Source organism: Aspergillus saccharolyticus (assembly GCF_003184585.1).
Source record: "Aspergillus saccharolyticus JOP 1030-1 unplaced genomic scaffold BP01scaffold_5, whole genome shotgun sequence".
In the NCBI taxonomy this organism is placed as follows: Eukaryota; Fungi; Ascomycota; class Eurotiomycetes; order Eurotiales; family Aspergillaceae; genus Aspergillus; species Aspergillus saccharolyticus.
This window is the reverse complement of record NW_020290615.1, coordinates 719,646-742,343: the sequence shown is the minus strand read 5'-3', so window position 1 is coordinate 742,343 and position 22,698 is coordinate 719,646. Positions and strand designations below refer to the sequence as shown.

Genomic DNA, 22,698 nt, shown 5'->3' with positions numbered 1-22,698 from the left:
GAGGTGTTGGTGGCCACAGTTGCAGGCGAGCTGAGAGCACAAGTGCCTCGAGACGACGAATTCGGACCTTTGAGCAAATCTCGCGGGGCAAGACGTCTGCAGAGTCTAATCACCATTCTTTCCTGCATGTTGGCGCTTTGGCCGCCTCAACCTCAATCAACGTCCTTCAACCCGATAGCTTGCGTAGCTGTCTGGTATATCCGAATGGGCAGCCCATACCGCCATATGGACCCTTGTGCTTGTTCTTTCGCTGAGCTGGCGAAAGAATACTATGACTAGTGTGGATTTGTCTTTATCTTCTGAACACATTGTATAACCACTTCCTACTGGTGCGTGTCAGAGCCGCTGCGTGTCGCAGCCGAGTGTGAGGGTTCAAAAGTGATATGCATGGGGACCGGTGGGATTTTAGTTCGGCACCGTCGGCCAGAGAGGACGTTTCACCCATCAAATTGATATCGGGAGGCCAAACAGGGCAGCGCGGCCGAGAGGGATGCATGCCGGGCAGCGCAAAAAGTGGATTCAATGGCGATGCTCATCCTCTGAGTAAGGTATCAGCTGGTGGTCTCCCACCGCAAATTGTCGATGCTTTACTTCGCTTCGAGCGGTGTGGCCACCTGGGTTGATGGAAGATAAGATTGTGTTGTCTGTGGAAGACTTAATGTGACTGATCTTCGGCTGGAGACCGACTCGGCAACCAGCCAGCGACCCGCAAAGCCGAGAAAAAGCTGCATTACTAATGCGTCCAGAGCATTGCCCAACCAATCGATACTCATCCTGAGAGATCGGCCGAAATCTCCGGCACTCACTCACAAGAAATAGAGGGACGGGAGTGTCATCATTGCCTCATAGTACTATGGCGGTTTTGAGTTGAGGTGAAACCGAAACTACAGGGAGACCACAGGCACAAGATAGATATCTATCGAAATGTACCATTAGCCTTTAGAATCCCTGCCTGATCCGTGCGCTGCCTTTACTATGTTGCCGACAGTCGACACTACTAGAGGTGAAGGAGGGAGCGAGTCAGGGCAATGCAATTGCAGCCAAGACGAGCAGTCGTCCTCATCATCCATGATCACGAATCCAAGCATCTTGGCTAACCGAATTCAGACCCCGATCTCTTGTCCGGAAACGAATGAGTTGTCCGTCGTAAGCAACCATCATTATTAATAACTGAATAGTCAGGGAGGAATATGGATTCCGGTGAAATGAGCCTGCTGCTGCTTACTCAGGGACTTCGTTGATGACCCGACCCAACCAATCACACACGAGGATAACTAACTTTCAGGTGGTTGCCCCGGCCTTATCTCCGGCACAAGTTTTTTCATGCTTCAATTCTTTAGTTAGCGACTCTTGGGTTCAATCGGGCCCAGCCGATCTTGAATCAGTTAGCTGCCCTTCTGTCCAATCTATGATCTTCCTGATGACACCCCTCATGCTCATCCTGACTCATTTTCCTCTCTGGAACATCCAGCAGTTGGACTAGTCAAGTCTAGTCCACCTTTTTGGAGTACTGTAGTAAGTTACTGCCATCGCCGCCCAGCAGCCACCTTCGATCCACAGTTCGGTTGGTGTCGTCCCTCCACCCAATCCACCTCGTTGCATCCTCTGATTGATGCCTGCTTGAAGCAGACCCTGCCCATTCTCCACGGCTAGAAGATTCTGACAAATCTGCCAGATTTTTTTTCTTGTCAAAGGTGGCCCACCGGAGTTAACCAGCCAGACTGGCGGCTTTTAAACCATGATGCAACGACCTCCTTCGGCTGCCCCCTCCTGGTCTTCCTCTATATATTAAGCTCTTTAACTTGTCTTCCTGGCGTGGGTGATTCAAGCTTTGCATTTGTCGTTTTATAGACCCTCTCCTCTCCTCTTTGCAGGCGTGTGTCGGTGGGAGCTCACTGGGCTCTTATACGTGTCCAACTCCTGATATAATTTCTCTAATTACCTTCCTTTCTTTTCTTGACGCATTCCGGCTGTAGCTCCAGTGCTGTACATACCAATTTGCATATATTCCGGATTGCACCGTATCCGGTAACATCATTATCAATATTCTCATTACTATTCCTGTTCTTATTTCTTCCTAATACTCCTCCGATCCGCCACTGGTCCATCTCGATCAACGTCATCGGAACTCTATAACCGCGGTTCCGGCAACAGTTGAATTGAAAACGCATTGGTTGCTTCTCACTTCCGGAATATCGACAGGCTCCGAAAGCCCGCCTCGATCCGCCTGCGAGTAAAAAGTCAGTCATGTCCAACACCACGGCTGGAGGAAGCCGTATGCCGGGCGACCTGCACGAAATTCCGACGGTGGCGCAGGAACCCGGCTCTGATAGCCACAAAGCAAGCCACCATGTGTCGCATGCTGTCGCATCCGATCCAACGCTAACCCCCCTTTCGACGAGCGATAGCGAGAGCTCCCACGAGGGTCACTGGGGGGAGCGGGGCACTGGGCCCGTCTCTCGTCGGGGTGCAATGGAGGACTTAGAGGAGATGAGACGAGAGCTGACCAGGCTTAGTTTGCATCGTACTCGTTCCGTTAAAGGTGATGTTCAACGGCGTCGCTCGAGGGCTTCTCGAGCCGATGAGGAGAAAGCCCTGCAAGGAGATGAACTGTCTGGCTCCACTGAAGGCGATTACGATGCATTCGACTTGGGGGAATTCCTCATGGGGGGTCATCTTGAGCGACGAACCACGGCAGGAGAGCCAGCGAAGAAAGTCGGCGTCGTGTTCAAGAACATTACCGTCAAGGGGATTGAGACCGGGGCTTCGTTTGTCCGTACCCTGCCTGATGCTGTTATCGGTACCTTTGGTCCCGATCTTTACAAAATCATCTGCAGGTTCGTGCCGCAGCTTCACTTCGGTCGCAAGCCTCCCGTGAGGGACCTACTTCATGACTTCACCGGTGCGGTCCGTGAAGGTGAAATGATGTTTGTCTTAGGTAGACCAGGGGCCGGTTGTACCACCTTCCTTAAAACGATTGCCAATGATCGAGGCGCCTTCGCCGGTGTCGAGGGCGAAGTCAGTTACGGTGGTATGTCGGCTGAAGAGCAGCACAAACATTTCCGCGGTGAGGTCAACTACAACCAGGAAGACGACCAACACTTCCCCAACTTGACTGTGTGGCAGACGCTGAAGTTCTCGTTGATCAACAAGACGAAGAAACACGACAAGGACAGCATTCCCGTTATCATTGATGCCTTGTTGAAGATGTTCGGGATTTCCCACACGAAGAACACGGTCGTCGGAAACGAATATGTTCGAGGTGTCTCCGGTGGTGAGCGTAAACGTGTCAGTATCGCCGAGACTTTGGCAACCAAATCCTCGGTTGTCTGCTGGGATAACTCAACCCGTGGTCTAGATGCCAGTACGGCGTTGGACTATGCGAAGTCACTGCGAATCATGACTGACGTCAGCAAGCGGACGACTTTCGTCACCCTATATCAAGCTGGAGAGAGCATCTACGAACTGATGGACAAGGTCCTGGTGATTGATTCAGGACGCATGCTCTATCAGGGCCCCGCCAGCGAGGCTAAAGAGTACTTCGAAAACCTTGGTTTTGCTTGTCCGGACGGATCGACCACGGCCGATTTCCTGACTTCCCTGTGCGATGTCAATGCCCGCCAGTTTCAGTTAGGTCGTGAAGCATCTACTCCTAAGACTGCTGAGGAGCTTGAGGCTGTTTTCCGACAAAGCAGTGCTTACAGGCGACTCCTGGATGATGTCGCTGGCTATGAGAAGCAGCTACAGGATACTAACCTAGAGAGCACTCGTCGCTTCCAGAAATCGGTGGCGCAATCGAAGAGTAAGACCGTCTCCAAGAAGTCTCCGTACACAGTGTCCCTGGTCCGCCAGGTTGCTGCGTGTGTGCAGCGTGAATTCTGGCTGTTGTGGGGCGACAAAACTTCACTCTACACCAAGTACTTCATCATTCTGGCCAACGGCCTTATCGTCTCCTCCCTGTTCTACGGAGAATCCTTAAACACGGGCGGTGCTTTCTCGCGTGGTGGTGCTCTGTTCTTCTCCATCCTATTCCTTGGCTGGTTGCAATTGACCGAATTGATGCCTGCGGTCAGCGGACGTGCTATTGTCGCACGCCACAAAGACTATGCGTTCTATCGTCCTTCCGCTGTCTCGATCGCTCGTGTTGTCGTGGATTTCCCGGCAATTTTCTGCATGGTTGTTCCTTTCACGATCATCGTGTATTTCATGGCTGGCCTTGACGTTGACGCATCGAAGTTCTGGATCTATTTCCTGTTCGTGTACACGACCACGTTCTGCATTACTTCCATGTATCGCATGTTCGCGGCCTTGTCTCCATCCATCGACGATGCGGTCCGGTTCAGTGGTATTGCTTTGAATGTGCTGATCTTGTTCGTCGGCTATGTTATTCCCAAGCAATCTCTTATCGACGGTTCCATCTGGTTTGGGTGGCTTTTCTACGTCAATCCACTCTCATACAGTTATGAGGCTGTTCTTTCCAACGAGTTTGCCAATCGCGTAATGGACTGTGCTTCGTCAATGCTGGTACCGCAAGGCGCGGGCCTTGACTCGAGATACCAGGGATGTGCTCTGACTGGTTCTCAATTGGGCCAGACCACTGTCGCCGGCAGCAGTTACCTGCAGACAACCTACCAGTTCACGCGCCACCATCTATGGCGTAACTTTGGTGTTGTCGTTGCCTTTACTGTTCTTTACATTCTGGTCACTGTGTTTGCAGCTGAAACTCTTTCTTTCGTTGGCGGTGGAGGTGGTGCGCTGGTGTTCAAACGCTCCCGCCGTGCTAAGCAGCTCAAGGCTCAGGCAAGCAAAGGCAACGATGAAGAAAAGATGCAAATGCAGGGCCAGGGACCATCTCAGTCGGGCGCCAACAGCGAGTCATTTAACCGCATCTCGTCTAGCGACCGAGTATTCACTTGGTCCAACGTTGAGTACACAGTGCCTTACGGTAACGGAACTCGGAAGCTTCTGAACGGCGTCAACGGCTATGCTAAGCCTGGACTCATGATTGCGCTGATGGGTGCATCTGGAGCCGGCAAGACAACGCTGCTCAACACTCTGGCTCAACGTCAAAAGACGGGTGTGGTGACGGGTGATATGCTTGTTGACGGTCATCCTCTGGGCACGGAATTCCAACGTGGTACTGGTTTCTGTGAGCAAATGGATCTTCATGACAACACCGCCACCATTCGCGAGGCTCTCGAATTCTCAGCTCTCCTTCGTCAAGATCGGAAGATTCCCAAGCAAGAAAAACTGGATTATGTCAACCAGATCATTGACCTGCTGGAGTTGGAAGAGATCCAGGATGCCATCATCGGATCCCTCAATGTCGAGCAAAAGAAGCGAGTGACCATTGGTGTGGAGCTGGCTGCCAAGCCGAGTCTGCTCCTCTTCCTTGATGAACCCACCAGTGGTTTGGACAGTCAAGCAGCCTTCTCCATTGTGCGATTCCTGAAGAAGCTTTCGCAGGCAGGACAGGCTATTGTTTGCACAATTCACCAACCCTCGTCCATGCTGATCCAGCAATTTGACATGATCTTAGCCTTGAATCCGGGTGGTAACACTTTCTATTTTGGCCCCGTCGGCCATGAGGGCCGCGATGTGAAGAAGTACTTCGCCGATCGTGGAGTTGTCTGTCCCCCGTCCAAGAATGTCGCGGAATTCATTCTTGAAACGGCTGCAAAGGCGACTAAGAAGGATGGCAAGACGTATGACTGGAACGAGGAATGGCAAAACTCGGAACAAAATCAGAAAATTATGGACGAGATCAAGACTATCCGGGACGAGCGCAGCAAGATTCCCCTGCCCGAATCGGGCACTGAGTATGAATTCGCAGCCCCTGCTACGACACAGACATACCATCTTATGATGAGAATCTTCCGCCAGTATTGGAGAGATCCATCCTACTATTATGGGAAGTTGTTCGTCAGTGTCATCATCGGTATCTTCAACGGCTTTGTGAGTACTTCTCGGACTGGTCCGTTCTTCATCCCGTACTAACAATCGCAGACCTTCTGGATGTTGGGCGACACCATTTCTAGCATGCAGAATCGCATGTTCTCGACTTTCTTGATTATCCTTCTCCCACCTATTGTGCTCAACAGTCTGGTCCCGAAGTTCTACATCAACCGTGCCCTTTGGGAAGCACGTGAATACCCTAGTCGGATTTATGGTTGGTTCGCTTTCTGTACCGCCAACATCATCTGCGAGATCCCGATGGCAATCGTGTCCGCTCTGATCTACTGGGTTCTCTGGTACTACCCGGCCGGATTTCCCACGGATTCCAGTAGCGCAGGCTACGTTTTCCTCATGTCGATGCTTTTCTTCCTCTTCCAAGCCAGCTGGGGTCAGTGGATCTGTGCCTTTGCCCCTTCCTTCACTGTCATCTCCAACGTAAGTTTTGCTCTCCTCGCCCATGGCCTCTTTGCTCTCCGTCTAACATGCAAATCAGGTGCTCCCCTTCTTCTTCGTCATGACCAGTCTTTTCAACGGTATTGTCCGCCCGTACTCCGACTACCCCGTCTTCTGGAAGTACTGGATGTATTACGTCAATCCGGTGACCTGGTGGCTCCGCGGTGTCATCTCGGCCGTCTTTCCCACCGTCACTATCGGCTGCTCTTCCACCGAGACCACTCACTTTAACCCTCCTCCCGGCCAGACCTGCTCCAGCTATGCCGGCGACTGGGTTTCCAGCGTCGGTATCGGCTACCTATCCAACCCCAGCGCCACCTCGGACTGCCAGTACTGTCCCTACGCCAACGGCACTCAGTACATGCACACCCTGAACGTGCACGATGGCGACAAGTGGCGCTGCTTTGGCATTTTCCTGGCGTACGTGATTATCAATTGGGCCCTGGTCTACTTTATGATCTACTGTGTGCGTGTTCGTGGCTGGTCCTTCGGTCTTGGGTATGTATTCTCCGCACTGGGCAAGGTGATCGGGGGCATCAAGGGCCTGTTCACCAAGAAGAACAAGGAAGAGAAGCAGTGAGCGGGGTCGTTCTGTGAAGGGAGAGTAGCCTTTCGTCGCTGGCGATCCATATGATGTCACGTGCCATGGGAGTCAGTGGCTCGGATTGTTTTCTCAACACTGATCGGAGGGTATGAACATTCATTTACTTGGATCTCATGAAAAGTACATATCTCTAGATACCAGGATTTAAAACGCATTTTTGGTTATGCATCAGCGCAGAGGGATTCATTTTGTTTATGAGGAATTTATTATTTAGATAGAAAGAAGGAGTTCTTACATACCATACCATTCTTGTTGGCAAAACCTTGAATCTGCATGATAATCCATAAACCCAAACCGGACTGAGGCTACCTACAATCCTTCCAAGGCTCCAAGGTTCCTATTCGCTGGCACAAGGCATCACAAACAGCAAACCCCACCGCCTCGAAACTGCCCAGCGTAATGGTGCAAACCAGATTCAGCCCTGCGAGTTGAACCAAGGTCGCAGGCTCCCTTCGTACCGACGCCCTGGCACCCGCATCGGCACGGGAACTACTCCGTCAAACAAGCCCATTGAGCCTCCTGCCTGATCGTTATCCTCTGCCGGTCCTCCTGCCGTTGTGGCTGTTATCGAGGACGGGACACTACAGCCCGCAGTCTCTGACACCCCTTGGCCTCGTTCCTCAAGAACGGGGACAATAACCCCGCATTCCCAGTTGCGACAATTGAGCTTAGGCTGTTTGGTTGATCGGTCCATCACGAGGCGGCCCCTGCATCGGAAAATGTATAGATCTCAGTAATCGAATTTTCCTCGACAGAGTGGAATAGGGACCAAAGAGGAAAGAGAGGGTCAAGAGAGGGGGTTTTTCCGAGGCGGTGGGTGGACAATACATACCATGCACTTTCGGAGAGATTGGCACTACCGACATACGCCCACGCCCGGCAAACAGAGTTCTTGTCCTGCGTGAGGGGAATGGGCTCATCGGGTCGAACGTAAAGGATCTGTAGTTCATAGCTTTAGTTGGCCAGATCTCCATATTATGGTATGAGATGGGCATGTTTGGCGAAGGAGAATTACCTTGTTATGCATCAAGAGACCTTGCCGACGACTCTGGCAGTCGCGGAGGACATGGCGCGGGAAGTTGTCGCCATCGTACCATTTCGATTGGAAACAAATCGTTCCTGCGCAGTTGGGCCCGCCTTTGGAGCTGGCAACGGTGGGTTGAGAGGGGAAATACACGCGGAACCTGTCGTTTTTCCACTCTGCAGCTGTGCTCTGGGAGATGAGGGTGGCAGGGTTGGTGATGTGTTTTGCAGGGTAGGTCTTGGAGCTGCGAAGGCTAAGCTCCGTTAGGCCGTTGTCTCCTGACGAGTAGGTCTAGATTAGTTTCTGGACCATTGTGGTTTGGATGGAGACGGGTGAAGTTAACGAACCTTGACAGGCGAGGTAGAGGGATTTGAGGAAATTGTCGGAGAGAGAGCCAAGTGAAGACGCCTGTAGCAAAGGATCAGCTATGGAGGTCGGGAGCGAAGACGGAGTGTAAGGCTACTTACAACAAAATCAATGTTTAGTGGTTTGGATGTGCGCAGGCCCATATTTCTTACCGCACGCCCGAGACCGCAGTAGCCTGTACGTTCCCATGCGGTTCCTGCATGTGCACCTCCGCTGTGTGTCTGGTTAGTCACAGCAGGAATCTTCTTCCAAGATACTGGAGGAGCCTACATTGTATGGACAAATGCATATTTGGCTGTTTTGGAGAAGTCAAAGTTCTTCAGCTTCGCGATGATGCTTTCTTGCAGAGTGCAGGCTTTGAGGAAGTGTACCAAATCTTCATAGAATGCGGTCCTTGGAAGCTCCTGCTGGTTATCGTTCAATTTCGGTAGATCGATGAGAAAGACGCTCTGTACCCCGATTAGCGGCGTTCACTAGACCCATGTCGTGTATCATACGTTCTCCATGACTCCGTTCATTTCCCCCCAGTCATATTGAGTCAAATTGGCGGTTGGAACCGCGATCCGTACATATGTAGGATGGAAAAGGAGCATCAGCTTCGAATGCATGATGTTCACCTGACCATCCATCGGCGGAAAGCATACTCGAACAATGCGCAGAGCTGCTGCCTCTGCTTCATACTCGCGTTTCTCGAGGAAAGTAAGTTTTCTGTTTACGTGAGATCTGAGCGAATTGTACTCACGGTTGCTTCGTCCTTGGCTCCCATCATTAAGAGAAAGCGAGTTCTTCTGTTGTCGGTCTTGGAAAATAGCCAATCCAGGTCCCACTGGAACGAGCTTAGCACTGCCACCTCTAGATCTGACTTTTGCAAAACCTCCTCAATCTTGATATCGTAACCGTTTCGGGCATGACCTAACGCCCATGTCTTCTTCACCACGCCATCCGGAAATTGGAGAGGTGAAGATGTTGAAGCATGAATGCCGGAGATGTTTAAGTTACGGCTGGGTTGGCTGGTACGAGGAGCTGGAGTTGCCTCTATTTTGGTTGATTTGGATACAGGCTCATCGTGGGACGTGCTGTTGTCAGCTTTGCGTTTCGCGAGTCGCGCAAGACGCTCCTGCTCCATTTGCTTTCGATCAAGACCAAAGAAATAGGCCGGCCTAGCTGGTTCAGCTTGAGTGACCTCATCTCCGACAGTTATCACTGGGGCAGAAGTAGGAGTCTGGCTCGCGTTGGCTTGCTGCGTGATAGGTAAGCGAGATGCTGAAGATTGCCCAGAAACACTCTCCTCTGATGCTGAGATAGCTCTCTCCAAGTCATCGTCGTCATCTATCAACTCAATCAACGAAGGAGGGTTGGGAGCTTGATCAGTGATGGTACCCAGAGTCGTTGACGGGCTCGCGGAGGAGGGATCCTGAACTTCTCTAGATTCCTGCAAGGAGAGCGCAATCGCTCGTTTCATGTCCTCATCCTCCTCATCGTCAGTGTCAGAGCCTATGACAGAATTTGATTTGAAGAAGGCCGGCACCCGATCCTCAGCATCAGAATCGGTGTCACCGGTTAGATCGACCACAGGCTGTTGACAGCGCTGCGATGGCGATCCGTCCGCGGGAGCAGTCATGTCGATCAGCGAAGCAGCAATTGCTGCTCGAAGATCAGGATCATCTCCGTCTTCCGAGCTCATTTTGACGATTTTTGTTTGCTGTAAATATGGAGAATTGGAAGTGTTCACGATGGTTGCGTATTGTAGTTCTGCGGCTGTATTACCGAATCGAGTGTTGTATTGATGTTGTTGGTTGCAAGGTTGGTGTCAGTTGCTGTATGAATCCCGCTAGAAGTGGGCTTAAATGCGCTCTGCTGCCGTGAGTATGAACACAAATGCTCTAAGAAGGTTGATTCACTTGAGTACTGGATTGAAAGCAGTAGTTGGGAGAAGTAGTGAAAGTTATGATGAAAAGTTGCTGGGCGTTTGTCCAACGCTCGCTGGGAACCTCTCTCCGCCAACACGTGACCAAGCTGACAGAGGGCTGAGACAATGCCTCTGGCCTCACTATCCCTTCATCTCAGCATTCCGACATGTCAGATACACCTACTGAGCATGTGCTGTCATTTACAAAGGATCTATCTAGTGTTGGTGCACCGTGACTTCTGCTCATGACCTTAATGCGACCTACCGTGAATTGATATGCAAACAGCAGCCTCAGGATGCTCTTACCGACTAAGTTGCAGCTGGCTTGTATCATGAGTGTCTTCAAATATTGACTTGCTCATACCTGATAATAATTCACACTGCTTTTGATCCCGAAATCACTCATGCTATCTGAGGGCTAGGCTATGCTGCTCACCATCTGGGCACGTAGTTCCTTGATCCAACTGCGCCCACAGAGCGCGAATTGTCTTCTCCCCTCCGGTAAATGTCTTTTCACTCCTCAACAGGGAGGTGCACCATTGCGGCTGCCATCATGACCTTGGCCCAGAATCTTCGCGGCTTCATCTGATTCAGTTTATTCTCCCAGCCTCCAGCTGGAAGTCATAATATTCTCCCGAACTTGAAGACCATAAGAGCCCAATAAGAAACGAGAGGAAGTTTCTCGATTTCTTTCGCGGTTCAAAGGCGGGTACTCGCCACTTGAATCCGTCATAGCTTCGACTTGGCAATGCAGATGGCCGTCTCCAGCCCGCTACATCTTACTGTTCAGATACACTGCAGTACCAGATCAATGACAGCAAAGAAGATATCCCGGTCAGCAACGGCAGTCTCCAGCCCAAGCCCCAGGACAAGCAACCGTTTCTCATCTGGCGTCTTGGTAACAATAGCGCTAGCGATCTGACGAGCATACAGCTGGCCAACAATCTCATGACCTGGAGCACGACCTCCCAGAAGTGACGTAGCGGTCAGGTTGCTGATTGGGAGAAGGCTATCATCTGAAGAATCAGGGATGCTGTGAAAGCCCTCTGTACTGGGATTCTTGTTCTCCAAGGGAACGTGAAGCTGCGGGAGGTTAGTGAAGAAAGTCGATGGTTTGCTCGAAAAAATCACAGACCCAGTGACCAAGTCGGCCCTTTTGAGATATGGTGACCATAATTCTATCACTGAACTTGACTAGCATAACATCGGTTGGGATACCATTGATGATTCCAGCGGTTTGTTTTGTAACTGCGGGGAAGGGTAGGTTCACTGGTTTCTGGAAAGGATCGAAATCGAGTGCGGTAGCCATGATGTCGGACAAGTTTCACAAGTTTCAGTCTGGATTATAAGACTCTGAAGTAGCGCAGGATGTCCGTCAAGCTGCATAAACAATGATCAGAAGTACAAGCAAGCAAAAAAGCTATGGAGATAGTAAAGACGATGGTTCTGTAGCCCGCCCATTCCCCGCTGTCGATCATCACCAAAGGCGGTGAGTATATCCTTCACCGCTTGCGGGGCAGATTCATTCCGCCGCGGATTTTTTTCTCTCCTCATGGGTCAAGCATCCTTATCATAACCCAATTTTCTCCAATATTTATCCATCTTGCGGTCATTCGATCCTGGTTAATCGAGTAGGAGCAAGCGCTTCTGCTTCCAGGCACCATGCCCAAGTTTGTTCCTCGTCAGCGGAAGCAAAAACATCGGCAGCAAGTGGAGTCAACTGGAGTAGACACCAATGCCGCCGAAATTTTGCCCATCTCCAAAAATGAAAAGGAAGCAAAGCGCCAGCGGCTGAAGGAGGAACTCAAAGCGCAGAACCCTGCTATCTCCTCCAAAAAACAGAAGCGCCTGGATAAGTATATCGTGCGTATTGCGCCCGTATGTGTCTCACGAATAATTCTAATCCATACGTGCAGGAAACAAAATTGAAGAAAGAAGAGAACATTGAATTGTTGAAAAAGCTCGCGCAAAGCAAGATCGATACCTCCGCTCTCCAAAGTTCGAAGGAGCTCGGAAAGCGCAAAAGACCTGATGAGAGACCGCCGCGACCAACCGTCGCCGGCCACAATGCTCGCCCTGTCCACGAGTACTCCGACGATGATTCAGACGATTCGCTACCTCCAGCCAAGTCCATTGCCGTCGCTACTATACCAGATACATTTGCAAATACATCTGCAGAGCCACAGAACGTAGGCAGCGGCTTGAAGCGCCCACTTGAATTAGGTCCAGATGGGTTCCCGATTCTCAAGAAGCGGAAGCGCGCACCGAAGAAACCAATGATCACGATAACTATGCCTGAAGTTCCATGGGACGGTTTTGGCTCAGATGATGAAAACTCAGCAGATGAGCGCAAGAAATTAAAAGGCGAGGCGGCTGAACAAGAAACCAACCGGGACTCAGATGAAACGTCCGAGGATGATGACACTAGTAACGAGGACAGCGAAAGTGGGAGTGACCAGGAAGACGATGAGGAGGAAGAAGGAGAAAGCGACGAGGATGAAGACGAAGATGACGAAGATGATGGAAAGGATGACGAAGATGATGAAGAGGATGACGAGGATGACGAAGACGATACAGGTGATCTCAGCAAAGTCAAACCACGACAGTCCGCATTCAAGGATTGGGCTAGGCAGCAGATCAATGAAGCGGTGGGATTCAAACCTGCGACAGTCCCAATCGTCTCCGAACCAATGCCTTTCATCCCCGAACCCAAGAAACCCGTAAGAAATACCGTTTACGAGGAGGAGCCGCTGCCCCGAGAGCTTCAAGTCACCACCGGAGATCCTAACCGCAAGGCGTTCAGTGTCCAAGTCAATCGTTCTGAGGAGATACAGAAGGTACGTGAAGGCCTGCCTGTTGTTGGAGAGGAGCAGAAGATCATGGAAGCCATCTACAACAATCCTTCGATCGTGATTTGGGGTGCGACTGGTAGCGGAAAGACCACTCAGCTACCCCAATTTCTGTTCGAAGCCGGCTACGGTAGTCCTGATAGTCCCAACCCTGGGATGATTGCAGTTACCCAGCCGCGCCGAGTCGCTGCTGTCAGTATGGCGAAACGTGTAGGCGATGAGATGGGACAGTTTTCCGACCGTGTGTCTTATCAAATCCGGTTCGACAGCACGGCAACCAGCAAGACTGCTATCAAATTCTTGACCGATGGTATCCTCATCCGAGAAATCGCCGAAGACTTCTCACTGAGCAAATACTCTGTCATTGTGATTGATGAAGCCCACGAACGAAGTGTCAACACGGATATCCTCATCGGCATGGTGAGCCGAATCGTCGATCTCCGGAAATCTATGAGCGAGGAAGATCCGTCTGTCAAGCCTTTGAAGTTGGTCATCATGTCTGCTACCCTGCGAATTTCTGATTTCACGCAAAACCCCAGTCTATTCCGCCAGGGACCACCCCCACTAGTACAGGCTGAAGGTCGTCAATATCCCGTCACGATTCACTTCTCTAGACGCACTCACCGTGATTACATTGAGGAGGCCTTCCGCAAAGTATCTCGAGGCCATCGGAAGCTACCTCCAGGTGGTATCCTTGTATTTTTGACTGGACAGAACGAGATCCGCCAACTCTCCAAGCGTTTGAAGCAGGCCTTCAAGCCTACCCAGCGAGGAGACCCAAACCAGGTGAAGGTTCAAATCTCGGCCAACGATGCGCCATTAGAGGCCGAAGATCTGGAAATCGGCGGTGCCGATATATCTGTTCCTGGCGGTGAAGGAGATGATGAAAGCGATTATGAGATTACTGGTTTGGATGAGCCTGACAGTGAAGAAGACGAAGAGTTCGACTTAGGTGAAGAGTCCATGAGCTCATCCACTCGGGTTCACGTACTGCCCTTGTACTCCCAGCTCCCTACCAAGGAGCAGCTCAAAATCTTCGAAGAGCCACCGGAGGGCTCGCGTCTCATTGTTCTGGCTACCAATGTGGCAGAGACCAGTTTGACGATTCCTGGCATTAAGTACGTGTTTGATTGCGGCAGAGCCAAGGAGAAGCAGTATGATCTGTCCACAGGAGTGCAGAAATTTCAGATTGAATGGATCAGCAAGGCTAGTGCAAACCAGCGAGCAGGTCGTGCTGGTAGAACTGGTCCTGGCCACTGCTACCGTCTTTACTCGTCGGCAATCTATGAGAACGAGTTTGCCGAGTACACCGAACCGGAGATTCTACGCACACCGATCGAAGGTGTCGTGCTGCAGATGAAGAGCATGGGTCTGCACAATGTCATCAACTTCCCCTTCCCCACGCCCCCTAGCCGTCAAGGCCTGGCCAAGGCCGAAAAGCTCCTGAAGAATCTGGGAGCTTTGACCTCGGAGGGCAAAATTACCCAGATTGGTAACCGCCTTTCTACCTATCCTCTATCTCCTCGGTTCGGCAAGATGCTTTACGTTGGTCACCAGCACGGCTGCATGCCGTACGTCATTGCCCTCGTTTCAGCTTTAGCAGTCGGAGACCTCTTTGTTCCCCAGAGTCAGATTGACCCTGTGCCACCCAGAGCCAACGATGATGGAGGCGTATACACCAACGCGGATCGCCTCGAGGACACGGCTCGGGAGCAGCGCCACAAAGACTACGCCCGGGTCCATCGTCTTTTTAGCAAGCACGACGACACCTCTGATGCAATGAAATACCTGTCAGCCATCTGCGCCTACGGGTACGCCTCCGACGGCGATTCGTTCTGTGAAAAGATGTTCCTGCGTGCCAAGGCCTTCAAGGAGGCCACTCAACTCCGTCGTCAACTCACGGATATTGTGCGAACCAACAACCCTGGTCTCGTCCCCGCATATCAAGCGCGTCTGCCGGAGCCGTCTGAGAAGCAGGTCAAGGCGCTCAAGCAGATTGTCACCGCGGGTTTCATTGACAATGTGGCCCTTCGCGCAGATCTGGCGCCTGTACCCCCGGAGATGGCCCGGACACCCAAGCGAGCAATCGACGTCCCATACTTTACGCTGATGAAGTCCCGCGAGGGCCCGGGCTTAGAAGTCACCGAGAAGTGCGTCTATGTGCACCCATCCTCCATCCTTGCGCAGATGTCGGCCAAGGAGATGCCGCAGTACATTGTCTACTCCCATCTCCAACAATCTTCCCCATCAGTGGTGTCAGCAGAACAGGCACCCAAGATCCGGATGTACCCCCTGGCTACTCCGAGCGGACTGCAGCTCTCTGCAATCGCACACAACACGCCGCTAATCGAGTACGGCAAGCCGATAGGAAAGGCGGAGACTATTGAGGGTATTCCCGAGCGACGCTCCTGCTGGGTAATCCCGTCGCTGGTGGGTGAGGCCGGCGGCTCCAGGTGGCCTCTGCCCGCGAAGAAGGTCATTCAGAGGAAGGATCCGAAGGAGGGATGGGTGATTGAGAAATTTACCAGCTGAGCTATACATAGAACATGAAGCTTGCAAGCAAAAAGTTAAGATGATATAGTTAATACACAGGTATGTGTGGTTATTCGTGTCAATCCAGTAATCCCGAACTGAAAAAGGGAGGAATGAGGGAGAGGCAGTAAAGAGAAACAATGCCTCCAACGTAACGCCCAAAACACCCATCCGAATCAAATTCCCAAGCCTAAATGAGACCCCCAAAAACATGCACTTAATCCCTCCGTCTTCCCCCGGAAATCTCCCCCGTCTCCCTGTCCTCCCGAATACCCAGTGCCCTCCTCAACCGCTCACTCTCCTCAATCTTCGCCTCAGCCAACTCATGCACCTGATACGACTTGAACTGTTTCCTCGAAGGAGGGGGCATATCTCTCTCCCTGCCCCATCTCCTCCCACCATTATAACCACCACCACCACCTCCTCCTCCTCCTCTACCATCCCTCTCCTTCCTCTCCGCCGCCCTCCGCTCCTCCACCTCCAAATCCTTCAACAACCTTGCCCGTAACTCCTCGCATCGCTCGTCAATCTCCTCCTCCGACAATACCCGTCTCCGATCCTTTCGCGAATCCTGGTCCTTCTCCTCACCCTCCTCGCCTTCCTCCTTCTCACCCATTTTCTCCTCGTTTTTCCCCGCCGCCGCCGCCTTCTTTCCCTTCGCCTTCTCCTTCGCTTCCTCCTCCTCCAACCGCTCATTCTCCTCCTCCAACTCCTCTCGCAACTCCATAACCTTCACCTCCACCGCCCGCCGCCGATCATGCTCGAGGATCTGCTGATCCGGCATCCGCTGCTTGAAGGGACGACCACCTTCAATCGCGGAATTCGCTCCGGAGACGGGCGGATACGGTTGGCCGTAACCTGTGGTGCGCGGCTTGATGAAGGCAGCGTTGCGCTGGACGTAGCCCGAGGTGCCGCTGCCACGCGGGGTGGAGAGGCCGACGTTAGAGGACATCTTTTTTTTTCTTTTGACCCTTTATTGCCTTTTGTTTTTTTTTTTTTTTTTCTTGTATTTTGCTTCGGTATGTTTCGTCAGGGGCTAGGTAGGGTGTAGTGGGGTGGGTTTCGGCGATTAAGATCGTGATTTCAGTTCTTAAGAGGAGGGAGAGAGAATGAGCAGCTGAGATCGGTTTTGCTTGTTTGGGAGGGTTGTTGTTCGTCCGCAGGGGTATCAGTAGCGATCCTTCGGCGATGGGTCGGTTTAGTGGAGTATGTACGTGTTCGAGGATGAGTTGAAGGCAAGACTAAAGTCACGAGATAGGATTGTCGAGAGGAACTGTCTGGCCGTTGGTTGCGTAGCGAAGATGAGCTGGAATTATTGCAGACAACGACGATATCTCCGTCAAGGTTCCTCCGCCTTGGTTGGTACCGCAGTCTATCTATCACGTGATGATAGCGCGCCGGTTACGTACATGCAAACATGCAAATGCCTTCGATAGCAGGTGCAAACACCACGGTTTTTACATCAATATCATAAGCAGAGAATGCAGTTCGCGAATAAGCGTAAAAACAGTCGCGTTTCATTTCGTGGTCTGTATACTAGAGAGCGGAGCCTCTACATGCTCTAGGCATACCTTATGTTCCCTATTTCCAGGTCTCCCATTATGTCCAAGGTCGCATTTTGTTAAACCCCTCCGAAGGAAATCAAGCGCAATGCCCCGTAACCCGTAATTCACCAATAATTGACGCCGATCCTTCGTGTTGTTAGGACAGAGAAACGAAAATACCGATAGCTATGGAGGCATGTCCTCGTTTTCATCACACAGAACTTCAAAGGTAAACAGAAGAAAGAAATACATCCATAAGCATATTAAAGAAATAGAGAAATAAGTTTCAAGAAGCAAAAGGGGTGGGGAATAGTAAAAAGCGAAAAAGCAAATGACTTCAAGTCTCCGCCGTGTCCCTGCATATTGCGCCGTCAAGCCATGAAGAAGAGCGCGAAGGTGAGGAGCAATCCATCCTTCAGAGCCCTGTATGTATACGCCCCGGTCAATAAATCGTTGAAGAACTCTGAACATCTGAAGAATAAAGCTATATTTCAAAGAAAGCAAGATTAGGTATAGAGTCGTTGCAATCTATGTCGTACCAGGAACTTCGACGGAGGCGCTCGTGTCCGCCTGGGCTGGTCCCGATCCAGCCAATGAGGTCACAGTCGTCTTGGGAATATTCTTGTACTCAGCAGAGCTGTCCGCACCGGTTTGACTATCAGTCGGAGGCGGCGTCGGAGGGGCCGCTCCAACAACGGGGGCCCGGCCAGTCTCGAGTCCATTGACCGCGCGCTTCGATGGCTGCGGAGATGATTTATGGGAGTTGGGCGGCGTGGTGGACGTTGCTGCGTGAGGCAGAGACCCTGCGGGACCGGGATTGGTCCCAGCGATCAACTTCTCAATAGCAACGATCTGCTTGCCGTAACTGTACTTCTTTAACTGATCGAGCATCGGCTGGATGCGCAGTGTAAGGGCATATTTCTCCTCGGACGAGTCCTGAAGTTGACCGAGAATTTTTTCTGCGAGAATTAGCGGCAGACTCCGACAGGAACCCAGGTATCACTTACGAATGACATAATTGCCATACTGGTCACGCATCAAGCCGATGAGCGGACTCTCACCCCGATCATTGACACTGGTCAGCGTGTCGATAATCTGGCGACGTTGAGATTCTTCGCCGAACTCGATACTTTTTTCCACCACATTACTGGCAAATTTGTGTTTCGAATATGTCAGCAACTGACTGATGACAACATTGATCATTCGCGACCGGTCTTTCTCTTCACCGTTTTCGATGACATGTTGAATGACGTAGTTGCCGAACTGGTCAGATATGAGCTTGGCTGTGCACGGGTGCAATTCAGCCAGTATTGATTCACGATCGGCTTCTTGGCAATGCTCCAACATGCGCTGGATGACACGGCACCCGTACGGATGAGCGGACAATTTCTCCACCTGTCCCTTGAAGGCATTGATGATGAACTGCACATATTCCGAGGGAACTCTCTCAATTGCCTTCTGAATAACATGGTTGCCGTTCTGGTCCCGCACACAACGAAGAACATGATGCTCTAGCTCTTTGACCATAGACGCTTGCTGATCTGTCAATATATGCTCGAGGGCCTGAGGGGAGATGCGTTAGCGACTGTAAAAGCAAAACATCACCAAGATACTACAAGTGAAGCTTACCTTTTGCACCACACGGCACCCGTACATCTGGTTCGAAAGGCCCAGGATATGTCCCTTCATTTGATTGGCAATAATCTTCTTCTGAGTCTGGTTGCCGTGCTCAAACAGTTTTTGGACCACATAGTTGCCGAAAACGTCAGTCATAAGCTGCAGGGTATTCTCACATATCTCACGGAAAACCTGCTCCTTCTCGTCACTATTCGCAGTCTCGAGCTTCTGCTGGATAAATCGTGAGCCATGCTGATCCCCGCTAAACTCGACTATGTGGCCGTAGATATCCTGAAGCTGTCAGTAACCATTCATCATAATCGGAGAGGCCTACACACCTTCAGTTCGTAACGTTTGTTTCCCTTGCTGTTGGCCCTGAACTCCTCGAGAACAGCGCTCCGCGCAACCTGCGAAGATAGGTCTTCGCGATGTCCCCTTTGAACGAGATTCGCTGCGCTTAGCTGGGCTGCAGGGTGGTAGAATCCACTCAAGGAATTAAGTCTCTGTCCTGCTGGGTAGCCGTTGACATTAACGTCGTAGCCGGCATTGAAGGCGACACGCTGCAGGGGTTCGGCGGATTGCGGAGGAAGATGCTGTTCCCGTACCCGCATGAACACTGCATTGTCCGACAGCTGACTCACAGATGGATTCCGAAAATGGGGACCGTTCTCAGGTGCATAAAACGGACTCTCCATTCGATTGTACTCGGTTGGTGAGATGGGATGGCCCTCCATGACACGAGCCCTGGCGCTTTGATAAGCAAGTGACAAGTCTGTGGCCACATCCTCATTTCCATAGCCAGAAGCGATGTGATAGTTGATGTCCTCGTTCCCGCCCGGATAGTTCAGCCGCTGCATAGCATTGTCATATGACTGATGTGTCATAAAAGCCGGCCGCGTGGCCGGGTGCGCCGCGATGCCACCATCACTGAGCTGTAATTTGCCAAGCCCCGCACTGATGTCTACCGATCCGGACCTACCCTCGAACCCCTGAGTCTCGGAGTTGAACGACGAGTAGGATGAGTGGGCCGGTCTGTGCGGCACAAAAGACGCAGAGTTGTGGGAGACATGCGCATAAGAAGAATTCCGGCTCATGTGCTGAGGAATGAAATCGGTCAGAGGCTGAGAAAGACCTGGCATGGTCATTGAGGAAGGCGCCTCTTCCGCTCTGGTGTTCTCGAGGTTGGAGAAACCGGGCTTCATTGGAAAGCCCGAAGCCCCAGAGCTGCTGCCAAATGTAGCTGTATTGACCTGTCTTCTGCCATCGTTACTGCGAAACCCTGTGAAGCCTCCAAGCGTTATACCGTCGCTCGAAGGAGAGATGCCTTCGGATCTCCCATTCATGTATGGTGGATGGGCTGCGCTAACAGAAGAGCTGCTCATTCCCGACTTCTGAATCGCAAAATACGAGGAAGGTTCTGCTGTTTCAGACAAGGAGGCTGCGCTGCGATCATTGGCCCGGGTCTGAACAGGCGAAGAAGCCATGCCGCCGTTGGGACCCCTGGTTAGTGCGCTACCAGGTGTGTTGATGGATCCCCAAGGATTGGGCCGGCTGTTCCAGCTGTCGGACTCCGAGGTTGACAATAGGGAGCTTGAACCAGCCTTGCCTTCAAAGGCATTATCCGAGGTGTGTTGGTCTAAGTGTTGCCTGTCAATTCAACTCTTTAGGCATGTTCATGTATCTCTTACCTTCGAAACTTCTTCCCCAAATGTTGTTAGAGTTCCAGCTTCCGTTGTTGCTACCGAAACTGTTTCCCATACTTCTCTGGGAGGCTCGTGGCCTATTGGTACCCACATTCGCTGGGTTTATATTGGACCCTCTGTTCGACCGTCCCTATGATTGCAGTCAGCCACATTGCGCGCCTCTGCCACATATGTCTACCACCTACATTGTGACCTGTGCTAGAATTGTTGGAGGTCATAGTGAGCATTCACCATGCACTTCCGTTGTCCAGTATAATCGGTTTATGAATATATCGCCGTCGCTTACTGCCCACTCCAAAGACGCTTGGTGTGTTCTTCTTGGTAATGTGGATGCTCCGGTGTACGCTCAATACCACGGTCGTGATTGAAACGATACAAATAGGTATATCCGTCCGGGATGGGGAGAAAGAGGGCACGAGGTCTGTAAAAGGATAGCGGACTGCAGCATCATTAGCCATATGATCGGTCCACTGCCATCAAGCTGTCTGGGAACGAAGGATAAACTCACACGAGAGGCAAAAGAAAGCGAATCGAGGTAAAGAAGGGAAGGGGGCAGAAAGGAGCAGACAGGTTCCACGGGAAAAATAGAAAGGTGTTTTTGTCCAGAACCGACACGGTCAAGCAATGCGAGATTTTACACCGGGGTCTCAAAGGGATGGAGCTCGGAAGGGAGGAGGAGCGTGGCAGGCGAAAAATGCTTAACAGAGGAAGGAGGTAGGCCGGGCGAAGAAACGCAAGGTAACCTGGGCTTCTTCGTTTGGCAGCGCGATGCTCAGCACGCAGCGCTAGATCAAAAATCGCCAAAAAGATATTGCGATGTGACTATGCTCCGTGCATGCTCCAGAAACCTCGAACTTTGCAGATCGTCCTCATGTGCTCTTCGGAGCAGAGAGGGATAGCCGACACGGGTCCAGTTTTAATCAGACAAACGTTAGGAGCTCGGATGATTCGCAGCGGCAAGGGGTGTGGGGAGGGGCGAAGGGTTGAAGGAGACTGTAGATGGTATGGAAGGAGAATGTGCTTGTTGCGTAAGACGGCGTGATTTAGTGGAGTGTCGAACGATGGGAATGTGGACGAGAGACGAAGCACGGCATTAATGTAATTCAGTTGTGACACAAGGCGAAGGCAAGCATGACACCCGAACTGGCCCCAAAGTAGATCAGTATTTTATCGCACCTCTCCGTTCCGTTTGGGTTTGAAAGTTCCCACAGGGAGTTGGAACTCGACAGGAGCAGCAGGGTGGTTTATATAAGGAGGGAGAAGGGTTCAGAAAGAGAAGAATAAATAAAACAATAAACGGGGGTTGGAAAACCGCGACCGAAGGAAGAAGACGAGAGAATCACGTATTGAGAGAGTTGCAGTGGTTGAGAGGTTGAAGGTCGGAATGATTTCAGGGTAGGGAAAGGAAAAAGGTTATTTCAATAATAAAAAAAATCGAACCCGAAAAAAACAGACCTGGGTTGACCCGCGACAAGTGAAAGTTGGTAGCACAAAAGAGGCACCAAAGATGACCCCGTGTGTAAAGAGAGAGTGTGTGAGTGAGAGAGAGAGAGACAGAGAGGGAGAGGGGAAAAAGGAAAATTATGACGAATTGTAAGGGGAATGAAATGGAGGGGAGGATTGATGAATGAAACGAAAAGTGAGGAAGAAAGGAATAGATTGAGCCTTACTCAGTCTGCAGCAGCAGCCAGGATGAGGAGGGAGTCGATTGTTTGACTGATTGATTGATTGATGAAGAGGAGGATGAGTTGGATGAATACCTACCTCTAAGGTAGTTCGAGAAAATTGATAGATAAGCAATCAGTAGCAGCACAAGCAACTGAGCTGGAAAAAAAAAAAGAGTGCTGCGTGTCTTGCTGCCAGGCTGCTACTGCTTGCTAGCTGCTTGTGCTGCTCATGAGAAACAGAGAAAGAATTCTGGGTACCAGTTGGTGGTCCGCAGCTTGGTAACAATACAGGATAATGACAATACCAGACGATCTTGTCGATCCTTCTCAAGTGACTTGCACAACGTATGGGTGGCGCACTGGACGAGCAGGTACCAGATCCTCTCCTCTTCAGCCCTCCTCCGCCCTCCCGACCCTTCTTTTTTCTAGGCGCTTGTCCACCCAGTCACCCACTTCTCAGTTCCATTCCGATACG

General features: G+C 51.3%; 6 protein-coding genes across 6 annotated transcripts; 2 read left to right on the top strand and 4 right to left on the bottom strand.

Annotated features, from left to right (window-relative positions):
* Positions 1 to 2,066: 2,066 nt before the first annotated feature.
* atrF (ABC drug exporter AtrF) lies at positions 2,067 to 7,231 on the top strand. The gene is made up of 3 exons (XM_025578805.1): positions 2,067 to 5,955; positions 6,007 to 6,390; positions 6,449 to 7,231. Exons 1-3 carry the CDS (start codon positions 2,248 to 2,250, stop codon positions 6,986 to 6,988), a joined length of 4,632 nt encoding a protein of 1,543 aa, XP_025434192.1. The 5' UTR covers positions 2,067 to 2,247; the 3' UTR covers positions 6,989 to 7,231.
* On the bottom strand, positions 7,208 to 10,338 carry BP01DRAFT_354054 (uncharacterized protein). The gene is made up of 8 exons (XM_025574341.1): positions 9,145 to 10,338; positions 8,900 to 9,091; positions 8,673 to 8,851; positions 8,504 to 8,615; positions 8,384 to 8,444; positions 8,028 to 8,314; positions 7,845 to 7,951; positions 7,208 to 7,719 (listed from the first exon to the last, which is right to left on the bottom strand). The coding sequence occupies exons 1-8, from the start codon at positions 10,084 to 10,086 to the stop codon at positions 7,428 to 7,430; spliced, it is 2,172 nt and encodes a 723-aa protein (XP_025434191.1). The 5' UTR covers positions 10,087 to 10,338; the 3' UTR covers positions 7,208 to 7,427.
* Positions 10,339 to 10,660: 322 nt separating this feature from the next.
* BP01DRAFT_354053 (proteasome assembly chaperone 3) lies at positions 10,661 to 11,740 on the bottom strand. Its single transcript, XM_025574340.1, has 2 exons — positions 11,447 to 11,740; positions 10,661 to 11,394 (listed from the first exon to the last, which is right to left on the bottom strand). The coding sequence occupies exons 1-2, from the start codon at positions 11,618 to 11,620 to the stop codon at positions 11,098 to 11,100; spliced, it is 471 nt and encodes a 156-aa protein (XP_025434190.1). The 5' UTR covers positions 11,621 to 11,740; the 3' UTR covers positions 10,661 to 11,097.
* A 142-nt stretch (positions 11,741 to 11,882) lies between these two features.
* BP01DRAFT_354052 (ATP-dependent RNA helicase ECM16) lies at positions 11,883 to 15,737 on the top strand. Its single transcript, XM_025574339.1, has 2 exons — positions 11,883 to 12,174; positions 12,228 to 15,737. The coding sequence occupies exons 1-2, from the start codon at positions 11,974 to 11,976 to the stop codon at positions 15,690 to 15,692; spliced, it is 3,666 nt and encodes a 1,221-aa protein (XP_025434189.1). The 5' UTR covers positions 11,883 to 11,973; the 3' UTR covers positions 15,693 to 15,737.
* Positions 15,659 to 16,705, bottom strand: cwc21 (U2-type spliceosomal complex subunit CWC21). Its single transcript, XM_025579507.1, has one exon. The coding sequence runs from the start codon at positions 16,642 to 16,644 to the stop codon at positions 15,910 to 15,912; it is 735 nt and encodes a 244-aa protein (XP_025434188.1). The 5' UTR covers positions 16,645 to 16,705; the 3' UTR covers positions 15,659 to 15,909.
* A 1,059-nt stretch (positions 16,706 to 17,764) lies between these two features.
* BP01DRAFT_371784 (mRNA-binding protein PUF3) lies at positions 17,765 to 20,774 on the bottom strand (the record flags this gene model as incomplete). The annotated part of the gene is made up of 6 exons (XM_025576686.1): positions 17,765 to 18,195; positions 18,244 to 18,799; positions 18,866 to 19,144; positions 19,192 to 20,489; positions 20,542 to 20,686; positions 20,742 to 20,774. 6 exons carry the CDS (start codon positions 20,772 to 20,774, stop codon positions 17,765 to 17,767), a joined length of 2,742 nt encoding a protein of 913 aa, XP_025434187.1.
* Between the last annotated feature and the right edge of the window lie 1,924 nt (positions 20,775 to 22,698).

Bases quoted from the DNA above. Each gene is read 5' to 3' on its own strand.
- cwc21 (XM_025579507.1), bottom strand. From the start codon at position 16,644: ATGTCCTCTAACGTCGGCCTCTCCACCCCGCGTGGCAGCGGCACCTCG.
- BP01DRAFT_354053 (XM_025574340.1), bottom strand. From the start codon at position 11,620: ATGGCTACCGCACTCGATTTCGATCCTTTCCAGAAACCAGTGAACCTA. The intron at 11,395-11,446 runs GTCTGTGATTTT...AACCTCCCGCAG, and splicing joins AGGGCCGACTTGGTCACTGG to CTTCACGTTCCCTTGGAGAA.
- atrF (XM_025578805.1), top strand. From the start codon at position 2,248: ATGTCCAACACCACGGCTGGAGGAAGCCGTATGCCGGGCGACCTGCAC. The intron at 5,956-6,006 runs GTGAGTACTTCT...TAACAATCGCAG, and splicing joins TCGGTATCTTCAACGGCTTT to ACCTTCTGGATGTTGGGCGA. The intron at 6,391-6,448 runs GTAAGTTTTGCT...CATGCAAATCAG, and splicing joins CCTTCACTGTCATCTCCAAC to GTGCTCCCCTTCTTCTTCGT.
- BP01DRAFT_354054 (XM_025574341.1), bottom strand. From the start codon at position 10,086: ATGAGCTCGGAAGACGGAGATGATCCTGATCTTCGAGCAGCAATTGCT. The intron at 8,852-8,899 runs GTATGATACACG...ATCGGGGTACAG, and splicing joins TGAACGGAGTCATGGAGAAC to AGCGTCTTTCTCATCGATCT. The intron at 7,720-7,844 runs GTATGTATTGTC...TTTCCGATGCAG, and splicing joins AATCTCTCCGAAAGTGCATG to GGGCCGCCTCGTGATGGACC.
- BP01DRAFT_354052 (XM_025574339.1), top strand. From the start codon at position 11,974: ATGCCCAAGTTTGTTCCTCGTCAGCGGAAGCAAAAACATCGGCAGCAA. The intron at 12,175-12,227 runs GTGCGTATTGCG...CCATACGTGCAG, and splicing joins AGCGCCTGGATAAGTATATC to GAAACAAAATTGAAGAAAGA.